Source organism: Osmerus mordax, chromosome 12 (genome assembly GCF_038355195.1).
Source record: "Osmerus mordax isolate fOsmMor3 chromosome 12, fOsmMor3.pri, whole genome shotgun sequence".
NCBI lineage: Eukaryota > Metazoa > Chordata > Actinopteri > Osmeriformes > Osmeridae > Osmerus > Osmerus mordax.
Window position 1 is genome coordinate 14,326,694 of NC_090061.1, and position 22,984 is coordinate 14,349,677.

Sequence of the window (22,984 nt, forward strand, 5' to 3'; positions counted from 1 at the left end):
AACTATACAATAAAATATAAAATAAAATATAAGTTGCAGTAATTTACAATATAAAAATACAAATATTACAAAAAAATACAAATGGTACAAGATTGTGTAGTGCAGTGCAAAAAGCAAAGCAAAGGATTTTGAGTGGATTTAACTGAATTCTCCAATCACCTCGGTTGACTAACAGGCTTTTATTTTGAAGTCGTTCAACGGATGTTGTGGCTTTCCAAGCCGTCGATTGGTTGTGTTATTTGGACATATAACTATCATTTGTGGAGAATCATAATGTGGGTCTTGGAGAGTTAATGTAAAGTATGTAAAGGCAATGATTGGATACCGACATCAACATAGAAAATATATTGTAAAAATGTAAGAATTTGTCTCTTCGAATAGGCAGATGCTGGCTTTATTAGGTATCCACTTCTGTAGCTGCACTAGATACTGAAAAAACTGGGGGTTTCACGCAGAACCTCTCCGGTCCCCGGTCCAGTGACCCAGACGAAAATTCATGACTTTAGAATTTGGCGATTGCATGCATCTTATCTCATCTTCTGGTCTTTAGTCAGTTCGTGTTCCAAGTTATTTATTAACCACAGTACAGTAAAACATGTTTTATTGGGGTCTGAAATTATGTGAGCAGGCCATGGCCATAGCCGGCCAAAGCGGAACAGATTGAACAGAACCGACACTATAACACGTCCGGTTGAGGTCTGGAGCATAATGAGAATACCAAAGCGCTGTGGATCCCATAGGTAAGGTAACCTGGTTCTGCAAAAATTGTGGAATTTGTACTCTTTAGCTTTACGCTACTTCAAATATTGCCATAAAATATATCGTAGTCCTATTTCACATGTATTTAACACTTAATAGTATGATGGTGTTGATTTTGGTGTAAGCATCCTATTCATCCCATTGCAGACATTACAGCATTATGGTGGTGGAAATTTTAAAACGTCGCGTGACTGAACTATCTGATTCGCCTACTATGTACTGATATTTAATATATTTTCCGGAATATATTTATCCCAAGAAGAATGTGAGAAACTTCCAGCTTGTGCGAAGAAGACAAAATAAACGTATTAGCACTAAAGAGTAAAAGGCCAAAAGTATAATGTAGTTTTCACATCCCTACTTGCTAATGTATTCGAACTAGGGTAGCTTACCTTGGCTCACGCACGCTGTCCTACATAAAAACCGCTTCAGTTAACCACCGCCTCTAACAACACAGTATATTCATGTAGCCTATTTGGGATACATTTTCTTTGTATCCTAAATATATTATTAATGTAGGCCAAAAGAATTTAAGAAAAAGTTAATTTGGTTTTAAACGAATAGAAAAATAGGCAGCACAAATTAGTGATACCATGGCATGCAGAATAACACGTAGGTTAAGTGTGCTTCACTTTCGAGATGCAGAGTGTGCCAATGCATTCTTTGTAAAACTTCATCAGAGTATTTGGCTGTATGCTGCAGCTAATCCAGCTCAAACAGAAACATTTCTGGCACCTCCGTAGTGCTGTGCCACTCTTGTTCGGCCTGTCAGGGTGAAGCAGGAAGATATCGACCACATGAGTCAGGAGCCATTCAGTCTGGATATCAGCTTGTGGACAAACCAAATGTGTATTGCTCAACTCTCTTCATCTATGCAGTAGTTTATAAACAAGAAGCGCACAAGCTGTGTGTGTATGCCTGCTAATGTGCGTGTGTTTGTGTTGGTGTTGCAGGCGTCTTCTAGTGCCCCTGGTGGTGCTGATTCTGATCTCTCTGGCTTTCGTCACCCTCCCTCTGTTCGACTCTAACTCCCAGAAGCCTCTGATGTGGCATGTTGACCCTGCCCAAAGGAAGGTAAGCCCCTCTGGTTTGAGGTTTTGAACTCTTGCTGTCTGTTGTCTCCCAGGACCTCATGGGTTGGTTGTTGCTCAGTCCTAGTCCAGTCCTAAACTACCTCTGTTTTTTGTGTTGCAGCTGGTTCAGTCCTACGTGCAGAGAGTTCTGAAAGAAAAATGCCGGCCCAAATTCACAAGGAAGGCCTTGGAGGCGCGGCTTCAGGGTGGCAGTCATCTGACCCAGCCCTTCCTGTGGAAGGACACGCCCCTAACCCCGGACACATTTAGGTACCCGCCCCCTTTTGGCTTCCATGGCATGGAGGACAAACTGCAGGAGGTTCTCAGGCTCCTCTCCCAGCCCCCCTCTGACCACGCCGATGACCCCACTCAGCAGCAAGACAGGAAGCAGTGCCACCGCTGTGTGGTCATGGGAAATGGAGGCATCCTCAGAGGCATGAAGCTGGGTGAACTTATTGACCGCTTTGACATGGTCATCAGGTGAGACCAGCTTCCCCAATTCCTGTTTGTCAGTTCATCTTCCCTGTTCACTGTTACCTCAGCTTCTCTAAACATGTTTCAGTCATGGAGGTTTGGAGCTGAGAATCTTTAGACTATGTTATGAGAGAGAAACTCTAAATGACAATAGATCGATAGACTGTGTTAGTGAGACAGACAAGCACCAAAACTTGCGTGTGTGAAAGGAGAACAAGGCCTGTATGGCTGCTTGTATACTAGTAAATGTATAGAAGTACATGTATATTAGTATACTGTACAATAACATATGTATTAGTGTAAATGTATATTAGTACATGTATATCAGTACATGTATATCAGTATATGCATATTAGTACATGCATATTAGTTCATGTATATTTGGTACATGCATATTTGTATATCAGTTAATGTGCAGTATATTAGTATATTAGTACATGTATATAAGTACTTGTATATTTCTCTAGACATCCTGTTGACAGCCTGTTCCCCCATGGGTTCTCCTTGGGTTCTGTATGTTCCCCAGGCTGAACAGTGGTCCTCTGGGGGTTCACACGGTTGACGTGGGGAACCGGACCTCCTTTAGGATAAGCTACCCTGAGGGCAGCCCGCAGGTCTGGCAGGACTTTGACCCGAGTGTTGTGTTTGTGGCTGTGGTCTACAAGGCTGTGGACCTGGCCTGGCTCAGGGCCATGATCACCAGACAGGCTGTGGTGAGGCTCCGGGGACGACAAACTATTAGCATTTAAATCAAGCAATATAATGCAACACCAACGTACACACACTCTTCTAATGCTAGGTGTGTGTGTGTTCCAGTCTTTGTGGAACTGGCTGTTCTTCTGGCAGAATGTTCCAGACCAGATCCCGGTGGAGGTGAATCGGTTCCGGGTTTTGAACCTGAAGTTGATCAGGGAGGTGGCTCTGGACCTGCTGCACTACCCTGAGCCGAAGCCTCGGCTCTGGGGCTGGGACCAGGTACTACACACACACACACACACACACACACACACACACACACACACACACACATACTCACCAGTCTCAGCTGTGAGCTCTGGTTCCTCATCCTTCACTTCTCCATCCTTCACTTCCTCTCCTCTGTAGAATGTTCCTACTCTGGGAGTGACTGCCCTGCGCCTGGCCAGCCTGCTGTGCGACGAGGTGAGTCTGGCTGGCTTTGGGTACAACCTCAGCCAGCAGGAGGCGCCGCTGCACTACTACGACAACCTGTCCATGGCAGCCATGCTGCAGCAGGACATGCACAACGTGGACCGTGAGAGGAGCCTGCTGCAAAGCCTTGTCAGGGATGGCTCCATCTCAGATCTGACCGGGGGGCTACACTGCTCCTTCTGCCCCAGCTGAGGCCTCTCTGCCGGGCGCTCACCACTCCCGCATCCCTACCATCCATCCCCCCAGCCTCATGCTGTATCCTGCCGCCCAGTCCCACTCCACTGTACTTTGAAAACCTAGTTCCCTATGGTTAATACTATAATAATAATAATATCATTAATCCGGGTCTTGATTACCAAAATCTTGGTAAAAGTGGGGGTTTTTTTATTAGTAGGTGTCAACTCCCAACTCCATTTGACCCTAGTAGTAAAAAAAAAAGAAAAGGAAAACGTTTGAAGACTTCTGTGATGTATGAGTGCCTATGATGCCAAGCACTTGTCCTCTCCAAGTTGGACTATTGCAACTCGCTGCTTGCTGGTCTCCCAGCATGTGCAACCCGCCCTCTTCAGAGGATTCAGAACGCAGCGGCCCGCCTGGTCTACAATCTACCCAGACGCTCCCATGTTACCCCGCTCCTCATCTCTCTCCACTGGCTACCTATCATGGCCCATATCAGATTCAAGACCCTGGTATTGACCTTCCGAGCAGTGAACGGGACTGCACCCGTCTACATCAAGTCTCTCCTGCAGCCTTACACCCCCACCCGTCACCTACGGTCTTCTTCAGACAACCGCCTGGTGGTCACACCGCTCAAGACCGCCCGGTCCCAACACAAGCTCTTCTCCTGTCTGGCCCCCCAGTGGTGGAATCAACTCCCCACCTCCATCAGAGACACTGACTGTCTCTTCACCTTCAAGAAAAGGCTCAAGACGCACTTGTTCCGGGAGTACAACGGTACTCCGTAGCAGGAATGGTTCGCTTGACCCGATGTTAGTTTCCTCAAGGATCACAATGACTCTTGCTCAGAGACTTGTTGCTCTTGTGGTTAGTGGTAACTGATTTAAAATTGTTTGTACTCGCTGTGATATATTGTTTTTATTATTGTTGCTTGTTTTTGTTTTGTTTTTTTCACAGGTACACTTGCACTTATAGCAGTTCATGTTGTTTAATTGTAACTTTTTTAACTACATGCTCTTATGGTACAAAATAAGTCAAATACATTAGCTGGGCCAGTCCAGACAGGATGACTTGCTGTTAGAGTTACATTACAGTAAATAAACCTCAAGTGGCACCAGTGACTTCAGACCCAGACACCCGCAGTTCCAACATTCAGCCACCAGATGGCGTAAGCAGCATATTATCAAAGCAGATGCCTGGAGCCTCTTTCTGTAGCTTGGTCTAAAGGTAATAGATTTTACACTGTATATCCATGTGGACCTGGGTCAATTACATAGATCTGTAAACAAAGTATTTAAAATCTATGTAAATAATTTATCCTCACAGTTGGCATATATTGGACTAATTGGATTGGCTTAATTGTATTAATATGGGAGTCAGATGGCTGAGCGGTTAGGGAATCGGGCTGTTAATCAGTAGGTCGCTGGTTCGATTACAGGCCGTGTCAAATGACGTTGTGTCCTTGGGCAAGGCACTTCACCATACTTGCCTTGGGGGAATGTCCCTGTTCTTACTGTAAGTCGCTCTGGATAAGAGCATCTGCAAAAAAAAAATACTAAATGTAAATTGCACCAGGAGATAAATCACTGAAGAACCTGCAAATTGTGATTGACCCAGGTCAAGAAGAGAGATAGCTGTCTACCTGGACATACCCTGAAGTTCTTTTCATTCACATTTGTTTGTCTTTCAGTCCAGGAGTGTAAGCATAAAAAACTGCATGTCAAATTGTGTCCAGCCTACGGGGTAGGGAAACCCCACATCAGGGTAGAAGACTAAGTTTAAACATGGTTATTGGTCTGTCACTGTTTTGTGAATCTATATGATGAGAATTATGTCCATACTTCTTTAAAAAAAAGAACGGGGTAACCATTCAGGGATAACTACAATAAAGAAATGAACAGCATAAATCCTAAATCAACTGTCTGAAAGTCTCTCTGATTGGAATTTGAACCGGTTGAAATGGGTCTGCGCGGTGTCAGTCCTGCGGGGGACTTCAGAGGAGATGTCCGCCTGACTGACGGCTAGCTCTCCAGCGGCGCTGCGGCCTGTTTCCAGCAGACAGCCGTTGTGTATACAGGATACTAGTGTTTCCTGCACGGCTCCAGCCCTCGTTTGCTGGGCTGTAAAAAGCTGAATGGCGTCCAGGACTCGGCTGCAGCAGCGGTGGAAAACACGCAAGGCACTCCCCCCCCCACACACACACACACACACACACCCTTTCTCCGCCTGTGAGCTCAACTGAACACTGAGGGACCAAGAGACTTTGCTCATGTTGTTATAACAGATCTGGTCATAAGTCGTCTCTGGAAGAGAAAATGCCGCCTGGTAGACCTGTTTGAGGCTTCTATGAATTGAAAAACAATTTGTACTGATGAAGCAGATATTTTGAGCAATATCAGTCACACTCAACAGTCATGTTCATTGTTAAGTCAGGTACTATGAGCTACAGAAATCTTCGAGGTCAAATTACATTATTGTGAAGTGCTGCTTTTGCGGACATCGATTTTAAGTCTCTGTTTTCAAGTGGCACAAATTCACTGAAATAAGTTAAAATCTCTTCCTTTATTGGAGTTTTAAAGTGCCTTTTACCAGGACACAAGCTGCAGGCTTATAGACAGAAAGGAACTTGTTTAACGAAAGCATAATAAAGTATTCTCACTCCTGTGTCTAACAAAACTGTCCAGTTAGACATTCTTAGATATCCTAATTTCATATAGTAATGTCATACATCTCTATACAATTCCATGTATGTTCCAACTAATACAGTATATGTTATATGACTTGTACATTCCATCAAGTAGCAAAGATAAATGCATTCTTCCAAGAAAATATTAAAGATTATGAAAAGGCACTACGATGTCAAGTCCAGCTAAATGGGTTTTGTAGTCTTTGTCTAACTGAAGTTGAACCCCAAGGATATTTGCAGTCCTGTTCTGCCACTTTTAAACTTATAACCCTCCATCCACATCAGGAAGAGAGAACAGTTCCATATATTTATTTCCCATTGTCCGAGCTGTCTGGCTCCGGGCTCCAAGTTGTCAGGCAGACAGAAAGGCAGCCAGCAGCCCGGCGAGCCTCTCTTCATCTTGGGATACAGTGAAAAGAAACAGGCTCTTGTATGCCTGAAGGACCAGAGGTTTGGTGTCCTGACTTTCAGCCAGCCTGCTAAACCCTCCTGAGTTCATTTGATGAAAGACAAGTGTGGTGATAGGTCTGGTTGACCAGGCCTGGGACTTAGTTGTCTTCTGGGGGGATATTCACCTGCAGGGTGGCCGTGAGGAAGACCTGCAGCAGTGGAGGAGGAGGAGGGGGATCTCCTCAGGCCCCTGTCAATGTGATGATTGTCCTCTTCTTCCTTTACCTGTCTCCTATGAGCTTTGGAGAACTCACTCCTGCAATAGAACACATTTAAACATGAACACCTGGACTGGCTAAACATGATCAGCAAGCTATATAACCATGGAGAGGATGGATGGATGTTATATAAAGATATATATTAGATAGATAGATAGATAGGTGGATAGATATATGTATATAGATAGATGATAGACAGACCCACCAGGAGGAGAGGATGTGTAAACCGACAAGTATAAATATCAACCAGTGACATCATAGGTGCTGACTGAGCGGCTGTGCATACAGTAGGGGGTGAGGGGGGGCAGTAAGAGGTGAAAGGAGGAAGGGAGAGGGGAGAGAAGTATTCCTGGAATCGATCTGTTGTTGGGTGAGATTTGATGGCTGTGTGTGTGTCTCTCTCTCTCTGTGTGTGTCTGAAGTGTAAGAAGGGGGGTTCCAGTAGGACACAACAACATTCCTTGGCTCTCTCATGGTGTGTTTGAGAAACACTGGGCCAAACATTCCCTGTGTAGTCTTTCTATAAAGACACAATTCTCCCCTCTCACTCTCCCCTCCATCTTTGTTCTTCTTTATTCTCTCTCTCTTCTGTATCTCTAAGGGAGTCAGATGGCTGAGTGGTGAGGGAGTCGGGCTAGTAATCTGAAGGTTGCCAGTTCGATTCCCAGCCGTGCGAAATGACGTTGTGTCCTTGGGCAAGGCACTTGACCCTACTTGCTTCGGGGGGAATGCCCCTGTACTTACTGTAAGTCGCTCTGGATAAGAGCGTCTGCTAAATGACTAAATGTAAATGTATGTCTTCCCTCTTTCACTCAAATAAGGTGGCAATACACATATCGGTTTCTTTATAAACTATAATTAGTTTTAAACATCAAAAACTTATTTAGTAAATCTAGCAAAAAGCCCCTGAATAATATCATATGAATACAATCATATGAATAAAATAAGACATCATGTTTTTAATTCATAAATGTGAATAAAGTGGTATAAGTTTGATTCTCCAGGCAGCTGGGCTGAGGCTGTGAGGGCAGAACTGAGCCAGAACTGCTCCACATCCAGCTTCATGCCTTTAATCAGTATGCCGCTGCTCAGAAACAAACTTTTTTTTCCCCTTGGAAAGTTTCCCCCCAGACTCACTGGCTCTCACTGACAAAGGCATTTCTTTCTTACCCCCCCCCCACCCCCCCTCCCTCTCACCCTCCCCTCCCTTCCCTTTCCCTCCCTCTCCCTCCCCACCTCCCCCCGGCCCCAGTAACAGCTGCTCTCAGAGCCGTATCCTGAGAGAGTGATGATCAGTGGAGCTTTTTTTCTTTCTTTTTTTTTTTTTTTCATTTCAAAGTGTTTTTTTGGAACAGATGGCCCAGGGAGGGCTGGGGAATGTGGCCGGGCGCAGAGCAGAGCGGAGCAGAGCAGGCTGGGGAATCTGCCAGCTCCTGCAGCCAGGCGTCTCTGTGGGCTCCAGCTCGCGTGCCTTCCCCCTGCCCTCTGCCCTCCGTGGCGCCAGCAGGACTTCCCAGCCAGCGCAGGAACATCTGGTGTCTGGGACTGCCAGGGGGAGGGCGGGGGGGGGGGGGGAAGCTGCGGGGCTAGTTTCCTTCTGAATGCGCTTATGCTAGGGAAACACATTAGGTCACACAGGGAGAGGGAGGAGGAGAGAGAGAGAGAGAGAGAGAGAGAGAGAGAGAGAGAGAGAGAGAGAGGGAGGGAGGGAGGGAGGGAGGGAGGGAGGGAGGGAGGGAGGGAGGGAGGGAGGGAGGGAGGGAGGGAGGGAGGGAGGGAGGGAGGGAGGGAAGGAGGGAGGAGGGAAGGGAGGGAGGAGGGAGGGAGGGAGGGAGGGAGGGAGGTGAGGGAGGGAGGAGGGAGGGAGGGAGGGAGGGAGGGGAGGGAGGAGAGGAGAGGGAGGAGGGAGTGGAGGGAGGGGGAGGGAGGGAGGGAGGGGAGGGAGGGAGGGAGGGCGGGCGGGAGGGCGGAGGGAGTGGAGGGAGGAGGATGGGCTTGGAGGGGGCTCTGGGGGCTTTACGTGCTGTAGATTAGTTAGGGAAGGCTATGTTAAATCTAACCAACCAATACTCAAACTAATTTCTCGAGTATCTACTCCCCCCACTCAGAAAATGTTTTTTTTTCTTAATTTTTTTAAAGAACATATATATATCAATACTCATGAAGACGAAACCTACTCCGAGGCTCTCACCAGCCAAGTCCCTGTCTTACCACGGCAACAGTCAGCTGCTCTGAGTGTAACATGAGATGAATATGCTTTCACTGAGAGGCAGCTGCTACAGTGTGTTTACAGTCAACACGTCTGAACATTTAAAGGATTACTTAGAGTGATAATTGTACACAAGGTTATTTACTGATATAAAACATCTGCTGGCCACACAAGTGTCTAAGTTGAGATACGGTGAGGGAAATTTGATTTGTTGGGAGGAGTGAGAGACTGAGCGACAGACAAGTATGAAGAGGGTGAGAGGAAGTGTGAGGGAAGAATGTTGACAGATGATTAAAGAATAACTCAATCTAAGGATTTGTCCCAGAGTCTTGTGTGTGTGTCCTACATGCATGAGAAGTTGGATGCTTATCTTCGTCAGAACCATCCTGGTCCGAGTCCTACATGTGTGTTTGCGTCCTGTGTGTGGGTGTTGTTGTTTGATTGCTCTGTGTGTGTGTGTGTGTTTTACAGAACTAGCTGTGATCATTTACAGGAAGACGAGAGGGTCCTTTAGGGAGAAGGAGGAAGTTCACCCTAAGTTTACAGGCTCCTGGTGTCACAATGCTGCGCTCAGGAACATCAATCAGGACTTTATTCACCCGGGGAACCCTTTCTGCTGGTTTCTGCTGTGTTCTACAGACCTCTGGACCTGGCAGAACACCCAGTCCTGTCTCCAACACCCGTTGATGATGATTTAATTTAATGGGAACCCTTATTAGGAGAAGGAATGCAGGGATTAATTGGAGAGATAAAGGGGGGGTGCAGAGAGAGCGCTCCCTTCTTTTGTTACGGTGGAAATTCAAGGCTTCTGTCACCCGGACTCACATCTGACATGGCCCATTGGAGTGACGTTCTGTGTGTGTGAACGTGTGTGTGCGCATGTGTGTGTGTGTGTACATGTTGTCATTATTGACCTGACTGCCGATCTGGCGATCACTTGTGACTGTGTAAACACATCTCGGGTGCTCAGGGGGCTCTGTACCTCCTGACAGCAGTGAAGCTGCTAGGGTCCATCAAACTATGGTTCTTTGACGCTTCTACAAAAAGCCTCCGACAGACAACCGAGGCTCGCACCCAATATGATCTCAGCCTGTCAGCAGGCAACCAATAACCCTCACCCTGACCCATTCGATACCCATTACCCCCCCCTCCCCCATCTCCTCTTACCTTCCTCTTCTTGGAGCGTCCCTCAGCCTGCAGGGTCCTAGTGCACTGCTCCACGCACTCCCTGAAGGTGATGCTGCCATGCTCTGGGCTGAGGTCCAGCTGGGCCAGCTGGGCCAGGGACAGGATGTAGTTGCAGGCGATCCTCAGGATGGCCAGCTTGGAGAGCTTCTGGCCATAGGAGTAGCACGGCACCTGGGAAGGTTGAAGGGGTAAGGGGGGGGGGGGGGGTGACAGGCATTAGGTTGGTTAGAGGGGGCACGAGACAGCAGGTCGATTCTGTGGGTGTCTAGTTGAGTGGGTGGGTGGGTGTTTTTGGGTGGATGACTGACTTGGTTGGGTAGCTTGGTGGGTGGATGTGTGGGTGTCTGTTGGGTGTGGGGTTGGGTGTTGAGGGAGCAGGGTGATGGTGGTCCAGACCATGGTGTGTTGTGTGGTATTGAAGGGAGATGGTGTCTAAGGTATCACATTGATGCCGGCTTAAGTTGTCAGGCTGCTGTGTCAATAGAAAATAGACTACAAAAGACCAACATTGACAGGAAGTAGATTGACAGGAAGGACAGTCACAGGAAGGACATAAACAGGAAGGACATTGACAGGAAGGACGGTGACAGGAAGGACAGTGACAGGAAGGACATGGACAGGAAGGACAGTGACAGGAAGGACGGTGACAGGAAGGACAGTGACAGGAAGGACATGGACAGGAAGGACGGTGACAGGAAGGACAGTGACAGGAAGGACATGGACAGGGCCGACACTGAAAAAGGAGAGTCTGACAGCTGTCAGAGACCTGTCAAAGACTAACAGGACAGACACTGTCAGCTGGAGCCATGACTGGAGTATGAGATAGCTGACTGTGGGTCTAATTAATGGATCATCAAGAAATGTTACGTTGCGTAAACAAGAACAGAGCCTCAATCAAAAGTACAAACACTGGAATATGTCCCTTTGTGGTTTTATTCTCATAAGTCGTTTTAACCAGACATGACAAATCCTATTTTCGTCAAAGCATCACTCTCATTTCTCTGTCATGCTGTTCCGGAACTGTCATTTAGATCCAGTGTATTATTTACGGTGGGGCAGACCCCCCCATAAAAGTTAAGGGACCCACCATGAGAGACAGCTATATAAATTTGGAGGGTCCCGTGCTATTTTACATACCCGCCACCCATCACCTAGCTTGGGGATCCCCCAAGACCTGAATATGTCTGTATTGTGCTATGATGATAGCTGGTCACGGGCATGGCTGACAGGTGACAGGGGAAGAGCATGAGACACATGAGAGCTTTCCACCAACAACACCATACTATTGAACTGTACACCAACTCCTGCTATACAACTACCTATGGCTCCATAGCAAAAATATACCAAATAGATATAAAATTAAGCATGTCTCTCCTTGTCAGATTCCCTCTGGGTATGACAGTTATGAGGTGTTCAGTGCCAGCCTTCAGCACAGGAGGCCCTTGTCCTTCTGTATGTTCAGTGTGTTCAGAGGGAATACCTGCTTTCTGAGCGCCTCAAATGCTGCACTGATGGTATGCACGCGTGTCCTCTCTCTGGCGTTTGCTAGTAGCCTCCGTGTCTGTTGGATGGCTTTGATCTCGGTCACGACGCCAGACGACTCCCCCGGCCGTTTCCTTGGCGACTCTTCGCCAGTGTTGTTACTGAAAGGCGCCTGCGAGGCGGCGGACAGGGACCGCTCAGAGCGCGGCTGGCACAAAACAATCCGGGACTGTACAGCATGCTCTGAGCCGTACGACTGATGGTCATACGCCGTGACTTGAGGAAATGTTGGGTGGAAGCTGTCCCTGTGTGCGGGCTCGGCTCCGGGCTGCGGCGGGGCAGCAGGGGGAGTCCCGGTGATTGTCGGAACTGCGTTAATCCTCATATCTATAGCCATGTTCTGACTACCTGATGAGCCCAGGGATGAGGCCAGCGAAAGAGCCGCACCGTTCAGTGAGCTGGATCGGAACGACTCCTCCATCAGTTCACCCATAGAGTCCTCATCCGTTCTAGAATCGTTATTGAAACTTTTGACCTCGCTGACACGTTTAGGATCACGTCCCTTTCTCTTGAATTTCTTATTCCCCGGGGCATCCTTTCCGTTGATCTTCCACCCGTCGCTGAGAAGATGCGGGTTCCTCATTTCTACTGATCAACTGACACCGCAACTTTAGATTCAGTTAGACTGGCTGATGGTTGCGCAACAACGTATGATCTCCCACTGTGTAACTACATTAATAACATATCACTGCGCGAGCTCTCGAGCATTGCACCATTACGATTCAGACCAAAGATAGCCTTTTCATCAACACGAGCTCTAACAGAATTTAAGAATAGACTGCATGTGCAGGCGGGTGTTGCTTCGGTGGATTCCTGGCGTCTTCTGGAGAGCCATCAGGAGCTGCCAGCAGTTTTTAAGTGAATGTGAATGTGTGCGCATGCAACGGCTCATCTGTGTTTGCTTATAGCTCACTCTACAGAGGAGCCCCTGTCGGTAGGTCGGCCGGTCGGCGAGATGAGACGCCTCGCTGCCCGTGGTGAGACCGCCCAGAGCCTACCGATCGCATAAAACATCGAGTCTGAAAGTGTCAGCGGGCTACATGATTGATAGGTCAGTAATGTACTTTGACTGGATCAGTGTCATGTAGGCAAATCCACTGTCTTCAGAGGCCACAACACATGCAAATCAATCATGCCAGGGGATTAAATAGTGTTATTAGGAAGTTTCAACGGAGGTGTCAAAATTGTGTCTTAATATTCTTACAAATAATCGTAACATAATTAAACCATTCGGGCTACCCCCGTCAAGTGGATCTAGTGTAAAAATATTTTCTAATACACCAAACACCCAACTGCTTATGTTTGCCTTCTTTAAATTCACCAGAGTACGAAATACTGAGATCCTTTCATTCCTTATGTTATTCGGGTTGCCTTGCATGCCGCACTACAACTTCAACCGGTGACCGTCACTTGACGCCACCGTTTCAGTCACACAGCGCCACCTGCTGTACTGTCACCTTCGTGTCTTTCGGGCATGATCAGATTATTTATGGTGGGTCTATGAATGTGAAATTCTCTCAAGTGCTGCTGACTCTGACATCGAAAAAACAATCTATGACGCTATTTGACCATTTTCAGACGCCTGAAAACAATACTGACCAACTAATGCAAGTTATTTATGTTTACATTTATTTAATTTAGCAAAAAGACTGTGTTCTAGGAACTCAAGTTATAGGACACTTGCAGGCTGTTCTCTCTGAGGTAGGGTTCTCATAACAGGCTGTGAATCGTCGACTTAAGGCTATGAAGCTATGAGGTCGTGTTTTTTTTTACTTTGGAGCGCCGATGCCACCACCTGGGCATAGTGCCAGTCTCTGTGCTCAGCAACCCTGGTTTCCTCCTGCAACAACATCCTCCAGTTTTACCACCATGAACCTTTTAGCGAGGTGAAGTTAGTTTCATATTCGACATTCGACATTCATCTCACATTCAGAAGACGCTACTTTGCAGCGTCGAGTTAGGGACCGGGTGAAAATTACCCATACAATTTTGAAAAAGTATGACTTTTAAAATGGATTTTTTTATGGATATAAAAACCAAACTGTCACCATATTATTCTAATAATGTCTGGCCTACTTCCACACCGTTTACTTTTTCAATAATGTTTTTAAAAGAATGATAGAAAATCGAAAATCTCTGAAAATAGCATGAAATCCACGCTAATCTCAATATCTTTTTGAAACTTGCGTCAAAAATCTCAAATATAGACCATATTATTCTAATAATGTCTGGCCTACTTCCACACCCTTTACTTTTTATATAAAGTTTTGAATAAAATTCCAATTAATCGCTAATCTCTGAAAATAGCATTAAATGCTTGCTAATATCAATATCTTTTTCAAACTTGTTTACAAAAATCTCAAATACACACCAGATTATTCTAACTACTTCCACACCCTTCACTTTTCAAATTTTATTGAAAAAGTAAAGGGTGTAGAATGTAGGCCAGACATTATTATAATAATCTGGTGTATATTTGAGATTTTTTGACAGAAATGTGAAAAATATATTGAGATTAGCAAGGATTTCATGCTATTTTCAAAGATTAGCGATTTTCTATCATTTAAAAAAAAGTTTTATGGAAAAAGTAAAGGGTGTGGAAGTAGGCCAGACATTATTAGAATAATCTGGTGTATATTTGAGATTTTTTGACAGAAGTTTGAAAAAGATATTGAGATTAGCAAGGATTTCATGCTATTTTCAGAGATAAGCAATTTTCTATAATTTAAAAAAAGTTTTATTGAAAACGGAATGAGTGTGAAAGTAGGCCAGACATTATTAGAATAATCTGGTATGTATTTGAGATTTTTTGAAACAAGTTTGAAAACGATATTGAGATTAGCGAGGATTTCATGCTATTTTCAGAGATTAGCGATTAATTGGAATTTTATTCAAAACTTTATTGGAAAAGTAAAGGGTGTGGAAGTAGGCCAGACATTATTAGAATAATCTGGTGTGTATATGAGATTTTTTGAAACAAGTTTGAAAAAGATATTGAGATTAGCGAGGCTTTCATGCTATTTTCAGAGATTAGCAATTAATTGCGATTTTCTATCATTTAAAAAAAACATTATTGAAAAAGTAAAGGGTGTGGAAGTAGGCCAGACATTATTAGAATAATCTGGTGTATATTTGAGATTTATTGTTTTTGAGATTTATGTAAATTTGAAAAATATATTGAGATTAGTGAAGATTTCATGCTATTTTCAGAGATTAGCGATTTTCTATCATTCTTTTAAAAACATTATTGAAAAAGTAAAGGCTGTGGAAGTATACCAGACATTGTTGGAATACTCTGCTGTTTGTTTGTTTGAGGTTTTATAGTCATAAAATCATTATAAAAGTCATCATTTTTCTCAATTGTATGGGTAACTTTCACCCGGTCCCTAACTCGACGCTGCAAAGTAGCGTCTTCTGAATGTGAGACGAATGTCGAATATGAAACTAACTTCACCTCGGTGAACCTTTTACCATCATGAGTCCAGGATTATCCACACAGATTTGCTTCCAGCCCTGACTGGGGAAATTATCTCAGCCCAGCACGTCAGCCCTCACAACCGTTGAATATGCTGGGCCAAGTACAAAATAACTGTCACCACACATAATCACCTCAGGCATTTTAATATCACAGCTGCATTTGCATTTATTGGTAACAAAACAACAAAACGAGTATCTGCAATTCACACAAGCACAGAGTAGCACCGGGACTTTTACTTTGAAAGTGTGCCTTTCACGACATCGTGGCACAGGAAGTTGTCATTCACCCGTTTTGTTCCGTGGACTGTACAGTTCATTCTGTCCCAACTAACGTAAACATTAATTAGTGATAGTACGTGTACCGTCCACACTTGACATGGACAGTCCAGAAGTAACGTTTACGTTGACGTATATAGTATTTGCGTTCTGTTTCGTTTTTACGCCGAGTGAGTTTAGATCTGCCGGTTTCACGGTGCAGAACCTGTTTTCGGGATGGCTCGGCAGTGAAGATATTGGTTTCGTCCAGTACCATGTTAGGAGGACAAGCGTCACCCTGTTGGTCCACTCGACTCTGCCTCTGGGTGAGTTACAGAAAAGTTATTTGGGTGACCTGTAGCCTACCCTCCACCGAACAAGCAGTGGAAAGGCTCAACAAGCAGAATCACACATCTCGACCTAGCTTACAGAATCACAAAGCACCATACGGTATGATTCAGCTTTCTCTGTGTGTTCAGCCTTTCAGTAAAGTGTGTGTTTGTGTGACCCTCCAGGTTACTACCTGGGTATGTGCATTGCAGCTCCAGAGAAGAACCTTATCTACGTGCACCAGGTGAGCGAGGGATGGAGACTGTTCTTCTTTCTCTGCCTGACCCTGCAGGTCTGCAGCTGGGCTGTTGTCATCTACTGGTCCGGCCGGCGCTGGGGGAACCACCCCATCTCCAGAACCCTCCAGGCCCACGCCTTGGGCCAGTCTGGCTGGGGCGCCGTGGCCGTCTCCATCAACACTGAATTCCGCCGCATAGACAAGTTTGCCACAGGGGCGCCGGGCGCCAGGGTTGTGATCACAGACACCTGGATCCTGAAGGTGACCACGTACCATGTTCACGTGGCCCAGCAGCAGGACACACACCTTACCGTCACAGAGTCACGTCAACACCAGCTGGCGCCCGACTCGGCCACGCCCGTTCAGATCCTCACGCTCAGCGTGGCCAGCATCAACCCCAGTGTTAAGACCTTCCACATCAGGTCAGAGCAGTAGTGTGTGTGTGTGTGTGTGGGGGGGGGGTTGTTTTTATATGTGTGTCTTCACCTATATCTGGGTTAACTTGTTTGTATTGACACATCACAGGTGTCATTGTAAATGTAAATGTGAAAAATTACTACATGTCATTGTGTTGCTGGACAGTATTGCTTTCTCCCTCACTTACCCACTCTGGGGGTTTAATCTGGGGTCCGCAGACTCACACGCAACTGACCACCTTTCATAAACACAGATTTAGCGAACTACGCCACCAAAACCTAGCAATTCGATGGTAACCGATTGAGAACATGTTCTTATTTGCAACGGCGACCTGGCCAAGACAAAGCGCAAATGTGCAAGACAACATATAGTTACAGCAGAATACAAGGCACAAAATGAGGTAGGGACTTACAAAAGTCAACTTAAGTTGGTTACATGGGCTTACCTGTGTGTGTGTGTGTGTGTGTGTGTGTGTGTGTGTTTAGGCTGAACTCTACAGAGTATGCAGAGCTGAGAGAGAAGCTACATGCTCCAGTCAGGAACGCTGCCAACGTGGTGATCCATCAGACCATGAGTGACCTTTTCCTAGATACCTTCAAGAGCCAGGTGGAACTTAACCAGACATACCAGCCACCCAGCGGACAGGTCAGAACACCACTGACAAACTGCCAACCCAACACACAGGCTACTAACTAACCAGTGCCATAAAGTCAGTATACTACTAACTGACTCATACACGACTGACTCGAACCAGGACTACCAGCGATCCAGGGTTGTTAAATATGACTTACCTCTATGAATGTGTCTGCGTGTCTCCCAGGAGTTGGAAGCGTGCATCGGCTGCATGCAGGCCCCAGCAGGCATCAAGCTCCTTCGCCTGTGCCAGGAAGATGCCGAGGGAGGCGATGGGGAGTGTCAGCAGTGCTACTGTAGGCCCATGTGGTGCCTGACTTGCCTGGGGAAGTGGTTTGCCAGCCGCCAGGACCAGCAACACCCAGAGACCTGGCTGGGTAGCACGGTGCCCTGCCCCACCTGCAGGGCCAAGTTCTGCATATTGGATGTCTGTCAGGTCCACTGACCCTCTGGGCGTCAGGTGCCTCTCTCTATCAGATACGGACTGTTCATGTCCCTTCCCTTGGGACGGCTGACTGTCCTTACCCCTCTTCACCAGCCTGTGAGCGCTTATATAATGAGACCCATGTTCTCCCCCCACCAGACAGCCAGAGGACTATGGCTTATAATATCTTGGTTTGGAGCCCTCCTCATGCCAACGTGACTCAGTAATACGCCATCTCATCACCTCAAACCTGTTTAGAGCTGCTGAGCATCTAAAGTTCCAAAAGTGCCTTCTGTCCAGTGTCACTGCTGAAGTCTCAACAGAGACACTAACATCTGTACTTTATTCACAGTGGTCTGATTTTACATTTCTTTCGATTTTATCCCCATTTCTACGATCTATTATCCTTGTGAGACTGGCGTTGGACTATAATTTTGGCAGCTTGAATGACTCAGTGACGGTTCCAGTACTGCAAGAGCCCGAAAAGGGAAGAGTTAAGATCTGCTATTCTCTATATATGACTGTGCACAACTCACAAGGCTACATTGGGATTTGGGAATCAAACATACTGTATAAAACATGCATATCAATTACACATTTAATTTTTCCTCTGTGTCTATTTCCAGAATATCAAAAAAATAAAAAATATATATATATCAAAACTTTCTTTAGAATTTATCCTTTCATGTGTCTCTTTTGTCATATAGTGACCCTAGGTGTTGGTGAGTAGGCCGGTGTCTTCAGGTACGCTTGTGTGAGCTCAAGAGCCTACCAGGATGGAATTAGGGGAAAAGGCGATCTGCTACCTCAACACTACTATGCTGTTCTACCTGTAATTAAATATATATACAGTATATATTGACTGTTTGTCTGTGGCCTGATTATGTGATGGATACAATTGCCGTTGTGTGGACGGACATTAATTAATTAATGGAAATTAATATGAAATCCAATCACATTTTATTTGTACGCCCTTTAACAAGCAATATCACAAAGGGTTTCACATACGCCCATAGAACTGCACCTAAACCAACCTACCTAAACCCTCAAAGAAGACGAGGGTAAAACTCCCAGACGAGGGTAGGAGCAGTTTAGTTAGGGCCTCCCCTCCTCCAGAGACGGTCGGTGACACAAAGAGGTGCAGGCCATAGCCTGAACATAGTCATAATTGTATTTAACATTTTTAATGTGGAAATGGATGATGAAACACTGAGAGTTATAGAGATGCGTTATTTGAATTGTGTCTCAGGTTTAGTTCACCGCGTAAACAAAAATTATGCTTTTGGTCCGCACCCGCATAATAATCAAATGTGCCATAAGTCCCACCCCCTTCTGTCAAGTTCCAACCTCTTGGCGCGATCAGTACTACCGGGTAATCACTCCTGTTCTTGGGACTGAAGCAACAGCAAGCATTCCACCGTTTCTGTTCAATATTTCCCTCAAAATGTCTTACCGGCACGGAACCAGACACACCGACGCCGACTTTAACGGCGATGAAAATAGGTGAGTAAAGCACAGTCTGTTTTCAAGCTTAGATTCCTACTGTTGTTACAGTTTTGGTTAAAACCATTGGATTTTCTCGCGCCAGTGCTCTCCCGCGAATTGATAGCAGAATAGCTAGCTGTGCATGATCTGGCTAGCTAGCTATCGAATTTGGCAATGTACGGGTGTATCAAAATAATCACTCGTTTTAGTAAACGTATTTCCATTAGCGGTTTTATTTCATTCCTCCTAAATTAAGTGTTGTGTTCTAAAAACCTGATATCTTCTAAATAACATGGCTAACCAGAAACCGACCACTAGGTAGCTATGTTGCGTTTGCATTGCACTGCAAAGCTTGCTAGCTGTATCAGCAGTCAAAAGTTACAGCTTTGCCGCTACAAACTGAAATGTTGCTTATTGCTGCTGTCTTGATTTTCAATAGACGTCTCCACATTTCAAAGTGATGTGATTGTTGATGCAATGATCTCCAGTAACTGTATTGTAGTTGATAACCACTAACTAGTGTAACAATTAGCCGAATGATAAACAGCTAGCTTGCTAACAATGCAAACTCCTTTTGGCGCTAACGACGTCACGTTAACAAATGCCACATCCAAACACATAAGCTACTAGCTACTGTGGAAACAAAATAACATTACTTACAATTTGAAAAATCAAACAAGAAGCTATTTTAATAAAACAAATTCTGGCAGCTGTAGGGCATTTTTGTTGTACAACCTCTCTCACACATAATCCATGTCTATTTGTCTCCAGAAACAAGGGTCCTTCAAAGTGGTCCAACTGCCGTAAACGAGGAGCGGACGGCAGCCTGAGGCCCCACGTTGAGCCGGAACCCACCGACGAGAAAGAAAGAATACACGAGAACTCAGACGGCAGACCAAGCAGGTAGTTATCCAACTAGCTAAAGGGTGGCGACAGGTACTACTGTAACAGCAACTAAAATAAAAGTAGAAAATATGTTTCTGCCTTTAATACATTGCAGGTTCATGTTAAGAATGTAAATACCCGATAACAACCTGTTAATGAAGGAAGTGTCACAGAACAATAGACAGAGGAAGACCAGATGGCTTTAATGCTAATGAGACCCTGACTGTCTCCCCCCTCCCCCCAGCTTCACCACCCCAGAAGGAGAGGGACCCATGTCTCGCTGTGCCGACTGGGGCTCCGAGGTGGACGAGCACGAGATGAGGTCCAGCGTACGGCGCGACATGCAACGGTTAGCATTGCACACAGTGCGCCTGAATGCACACACAACCGCCTCTTTGTCAACTGGGGCTTCGGCATGGACACTCGACGACTCGGCCGACTTTAAGGTGGTGTTGTTTTCAGTTACAGGAGGAGGATTCTGACGGCTGAGTTCTCCCAGAGGGAACGAAAGGCCTCCACTGAAAGGTAGGGAAGAAGAAGAATGGATGGGTGGGATTACCGGTAGACAGGCTTATTCTGTGCGTCGCGTTGGCGCACGCTCATCGTTTTTTCCCGTGAGATCATCGTTTGTTTCTTTGTCGCCTCTCCCTCTTCCAGTTCGGACTCTCGTGAATCTCCTGTCCCTGCAGGAGAGATGGAAACGGACGAGTCGGTGCTACTGAGGAGACAGAAGCAGATAAGCTACGGCAAAAACACCCTGGCTTACGACCGCTACATCAAGGAAGTGCCCAGGTACTTCCTAACGGGACCCCCGGTCATTCTTCACAGGATCTACTCTTCCTCGAGGACTGCATACAAGACTGAAACACTGCACGCAGACTGAAACACTGCACGCAGACTGAAACACTGCACGCAGACTGAAACACTGCACGCAGACTGAAACACTGCACGCAGACTGAAACACTGCACGCAGACTGAAACATTACTCATGTAACACACACTGGTATTGATGTGGTCAGGAGGGATCTAAAAACATTTCTCCGTATAGGCCTGATCTAGTAAAACAAAAAACGGCTGATTTAGTAGCAACTCCAGAGAAGCAATTACAATGTATTGCATCATGTCCATTCAGAGATCATTCAGGAAGTGAGGAATCGGAGGCTGTATTTTTGAGTTTTATAATGGCTTGTGTGGGGTCACACTCTGGAATACGCCTTTCGTGTCACTAATACCGTCAATAAACTCTGAAATGCCTCCTTTTCTAAAATGCCCTGCCTCCCCCAGACATCTGCGCCAGCCTGGCACCCACCCCCGTACCCCAAACAAGTTTAAGAAGTACAGCCGCCGCTCCTGGGACCAGCAGATCAAGCTTTGGAAGGTCAAGCTGCATGCGTGGGACCCCCCAACGCTGGAGGGAAGCGACCTGCAGGCCATGTAAGATGCGCGCGCACACACACACACACACACACACACGGGTGTATGCGTGTCACATAAGACATGCATGTGTCTTGAATCATATGTACATTGACTCTCACTGAAGAAATGCCTCCCCCTGCGGGCCATGACACACAATCTCACACAGACGCACACCATCTGCAGGCCAGAGAAGAGACATGTACTCACACACAAAGCAACACACATGTTGTCTGCTGTATGCCCATGCTGTTGGGTCCTTGTGTTTTTCTAGAGAGGAATTAGACCTGGGAGACGTGATGGACATCCAGCTGGATGTAGACTTCCCTGGCAGCTCAGACTCCAGCACACCCTGTTCCAAAGTCAGCAAGGCCTCGGAGGTAAGCCTGTCCTGCTCCAGCCAGTCCGGTTTGCTAATCAGAACCATAGTCTTGCTCCTCCACACTCTAGACTGATCCAGACCCGACCAGCAGATAAACTGGCACTGCCATGGTATTGGCTTCTGTGATTTTGTTCTGCTCTGACTCGGCATTACTGATCCCTCCCCCCTCAGGACTCGTGTTTAGGGACGCCCAGCAAGATGATGAAGACAGACCCAGAGCTGGACCTGGCCTAGCTACACTTGCCCCCCCCCCCCCCCCCCCCCCCCCCCCCCCATGTCCTCCTCTCCTCTGGGTGCTGGCCCCCAGGTAACATGCAGCCTCACAGCCCTTCTAGAAAGTACTGTAAATGAACAGGATCATACGATCAAGCCCTTCTCTTGACTGGCTCAACTGTAAATAGTTCTGGAATGTTTCCTCGATGTTGAATTGATGCTTGAATCTCTTTTAGAACTGTTCATGCTCTGGATGTATAAATAAAAAAAATTAAAAAAGAATGTACAAAAACATGGTAATTCTACTGTTAATTGTTTAGCTTAAGTTTGTTTTATCTTGTTTGAAAATACAATATTGTTCTGTACATTTTCTTAATATTTTTGTATGTATTTTGTTAATGACGTTTCTTTTATGAGCAGATCTTTTGAAATAAATAATTAAGCTGGAAAAGGTACCTTTGCTTGTGTATTGCATCTGATGGTGTTTGTTATTTGTGAGAGATTTATGAAATGCTACATGGAAGTGTTGAGTAGATATTCTGTGGAGAGCAGATTGTGTGTGTGGGTTTTTTTTTTTTTATAGAAGACAGATATGCACTTGTTCTCATTATGTAAATTATCCTGTGAATTAACATGGCCTCATCTACCAGTGGTGCTAGATACGTCATAGTAATGGATGATGGGTACTCTGTCCTATGTACTTAAACAACTTGTGTGTGTGTGTTTGTCATTCTGCTCAGTCAGCACTAGATGGCAGTATTGCACCATGAAGAAGCAAAATATATCTGATAAACCAAAGATCTACACCATCTCCTTTCCAACAATATTGTTTTGTCACAGCAAATCCTTCAGGTTCGATAAGACAGGTAGCAGATAAAGGTTGAGC

The 22,984-nt window shown here is 45.8% G+C and overlaps 4 protein-coding genes across 7 annotated transcripts; 3 read left to right on the forward strand and 1 right to left on the reverse strand.

The window, feature by feature from the left end:
• Positions 1-295: 295 nt before the first annotated feature.
• On the forward strand, positions 296-4,060 carry st3gal5 (ST3 beta-galactoside alpha-2,3-sialyltransferase 5). Its single transcript, XM_067247642.1, has 7 exons — positions 296-357; positions 629-740; positions 1,713-1,833; positions 1,954-2,312; positions 2,833-3,019; positions 3,123-3,281; positions 3,411-4,060. Exons 2-7 carry the CDS (start codon positions 709-711, stop codon positions 3,666-3,668), a joined length of 1,116 nt encoding a protein of 371 aa, XP_067103743.1. The 5' UTR covers positions 296-357; positions 629-708; the 3' UTR covers positions 3,669-4,060.
• A 2,140-nt stretch (positions 4,061-6,200) lies between these two features.
• atoh8 (atonal bHLH transcription factor 8) lies at positions 6,201-12,807 on the reverse strand. The gene is made up of 3 exons (XM_067248240.1): positions 11,885-12,807; positions 10,384-10,575; positions 6,201-7,045 (listed from the first exon to the last, which is right to left on the reverse strand). Exons 1-3 carry the CDS (start codon positions 12,527-12,529, stop codon positions 7,040-7,042), a joined length of 843 nt encoding a protein of 280 aa, XP_067104341.1. The 5' UTR covers positions 12,530-12,807; the 3' UTR covers positions 6,201-7,039.
• Positions 12,808-12,879: 72 nt separating this feature from the next.
• On the forward strand, positions 12,880-18,563 carry tmem129 (transmembrane protein 129, E3 ubiquitin protein ligase). Of its 4 annotated transcripts, none has more exons than XM_067248237.1 (5): positions 12,880-12,997; positions 15,880-16,004; positions 16,194-16,668; positions 17,149-17,308; positions 17,484-18,563. In XM_067248237.1, exons 1-5 carry the CDS (start codon positions 12,987-12,989, stop codon positions 17,739-17,741), a joined length of 1,029 nt encoding a protein of 342 aa, XP_067104338.1. In that variant the 5' UTR covers positions 12,880-12,986; the 3' UTR covers positions 17,742-18,563. The 4 variants fall into 4 exon arrangements, with proteins under 4 accessions (XP_067104338.1, XP_067104339.1, XP_067104340.1 ...); XM_067248238.1 differs by having other exon boundaries at positions 15,902-16,004; XM_067248239.1 differs by lacking the exon at positions 15,880-16,004.
• A 527-nt stretch (positions 18,564-19,090) lies between these two features.
• On the forward strand, positions 19,091-22,543 carry slbp (stem-loop histone mRNA binding protein). The gene is made up of 8 exons (XM_067247891.1): positions 19,091-19,223; positions 19,977-20,108; positions 20,335-20,439; positions 20,553-20,615; positions 20,748-20,882; positions 21,375-21,524; positions 21,778-21,883; positions 22,057-22,543. The coding sequence occupies exons 1-8, from the start codon at positions 19,165-19,167 to the stop codon at positions 22,117-22,119; spliced, it is 813 nt and encodes a 270-aa protein (XP_067103992.1). The 5' UTR covers positions 19,091-19,164; the 3' UTR covers positions 22,120-22,543.
• The last annotated feature ends 441 nt before the right edge of the window (positions 22,544-22,984 follow it).

Coding starts and splice junctions, on each gene's coding strand:
- st3gal5 (XM_067247642.1), top strand. CDS start 709: ATGAGAATACCAAAGCGCTGTGGATCCCATAG. Junction 2,313..2,832: donor CGCTTTGACATGGTCATCAG/GTGAGACCAGCT, acceptor TATGTTCCCCAG/GCTGAACAGTGGTCCTCTGG. Junction 3,282..3,410: donor GGCTCTGGGGCTGGGACCAG/GTACTACACACA, acceptor TCTCCTCTGTAG/AATGTTCCTACTCTGGGAGT.
- atoh8 (XM_067248240.1), bottom strand. CDS start 12,529: ATGAGGAACCCGCATCTTCTCAGCGACGGGTGGAAGATCAACGGAAAG. Junction 10,576..11,884: donor TTGAGGCGCTCAGAAAGCAG/GTATTCCCTCTG, acceptor CAACCTTCCCAG/GTGCCGTGCTACTCCTATGG.
- tmem129 (XM_067248236.1), top strand. CDS start 15,800: ATGGACAGTCCAGAAGTAACGTTTACGTTGACGTATATAGTATTTGCG. Junction 16,669..17,148: donor GTTAAGACCTTCCACATCAG/GTCAGAGCAGTA, acceptor GTGTGTGTTTAG/GCTGAACTCTACAGAGTATG. Junction 17,309..17,483: donor ACCAGCCACCCAGCGGACAG/GTCAGAACACCA, acceptor CGTGTCTCCCAG/GAGTTGGAAGCGTGCATCGG.
- slbp (XM_067247891.1), top strand. CDS start 19,165: ATGTCTTACCGGCACGGAACCAGACACACCGACGCCGACTTTAACGGC. Junction 20,109..20,334: donor TCAGACGGCAGACCAAGCAG/GTAGTTATCCAA, acceptor CCCTCCCCCCAG/CTTCACCACCCCAGAAGGAG. Junction 21,525..21,777: donor GGAAGCGACCTGCAGGCCAT/GTAAGATGCGCG, acceptor GTGTTTTTCTAG/AGAGGAATTAGACCTGGGAG.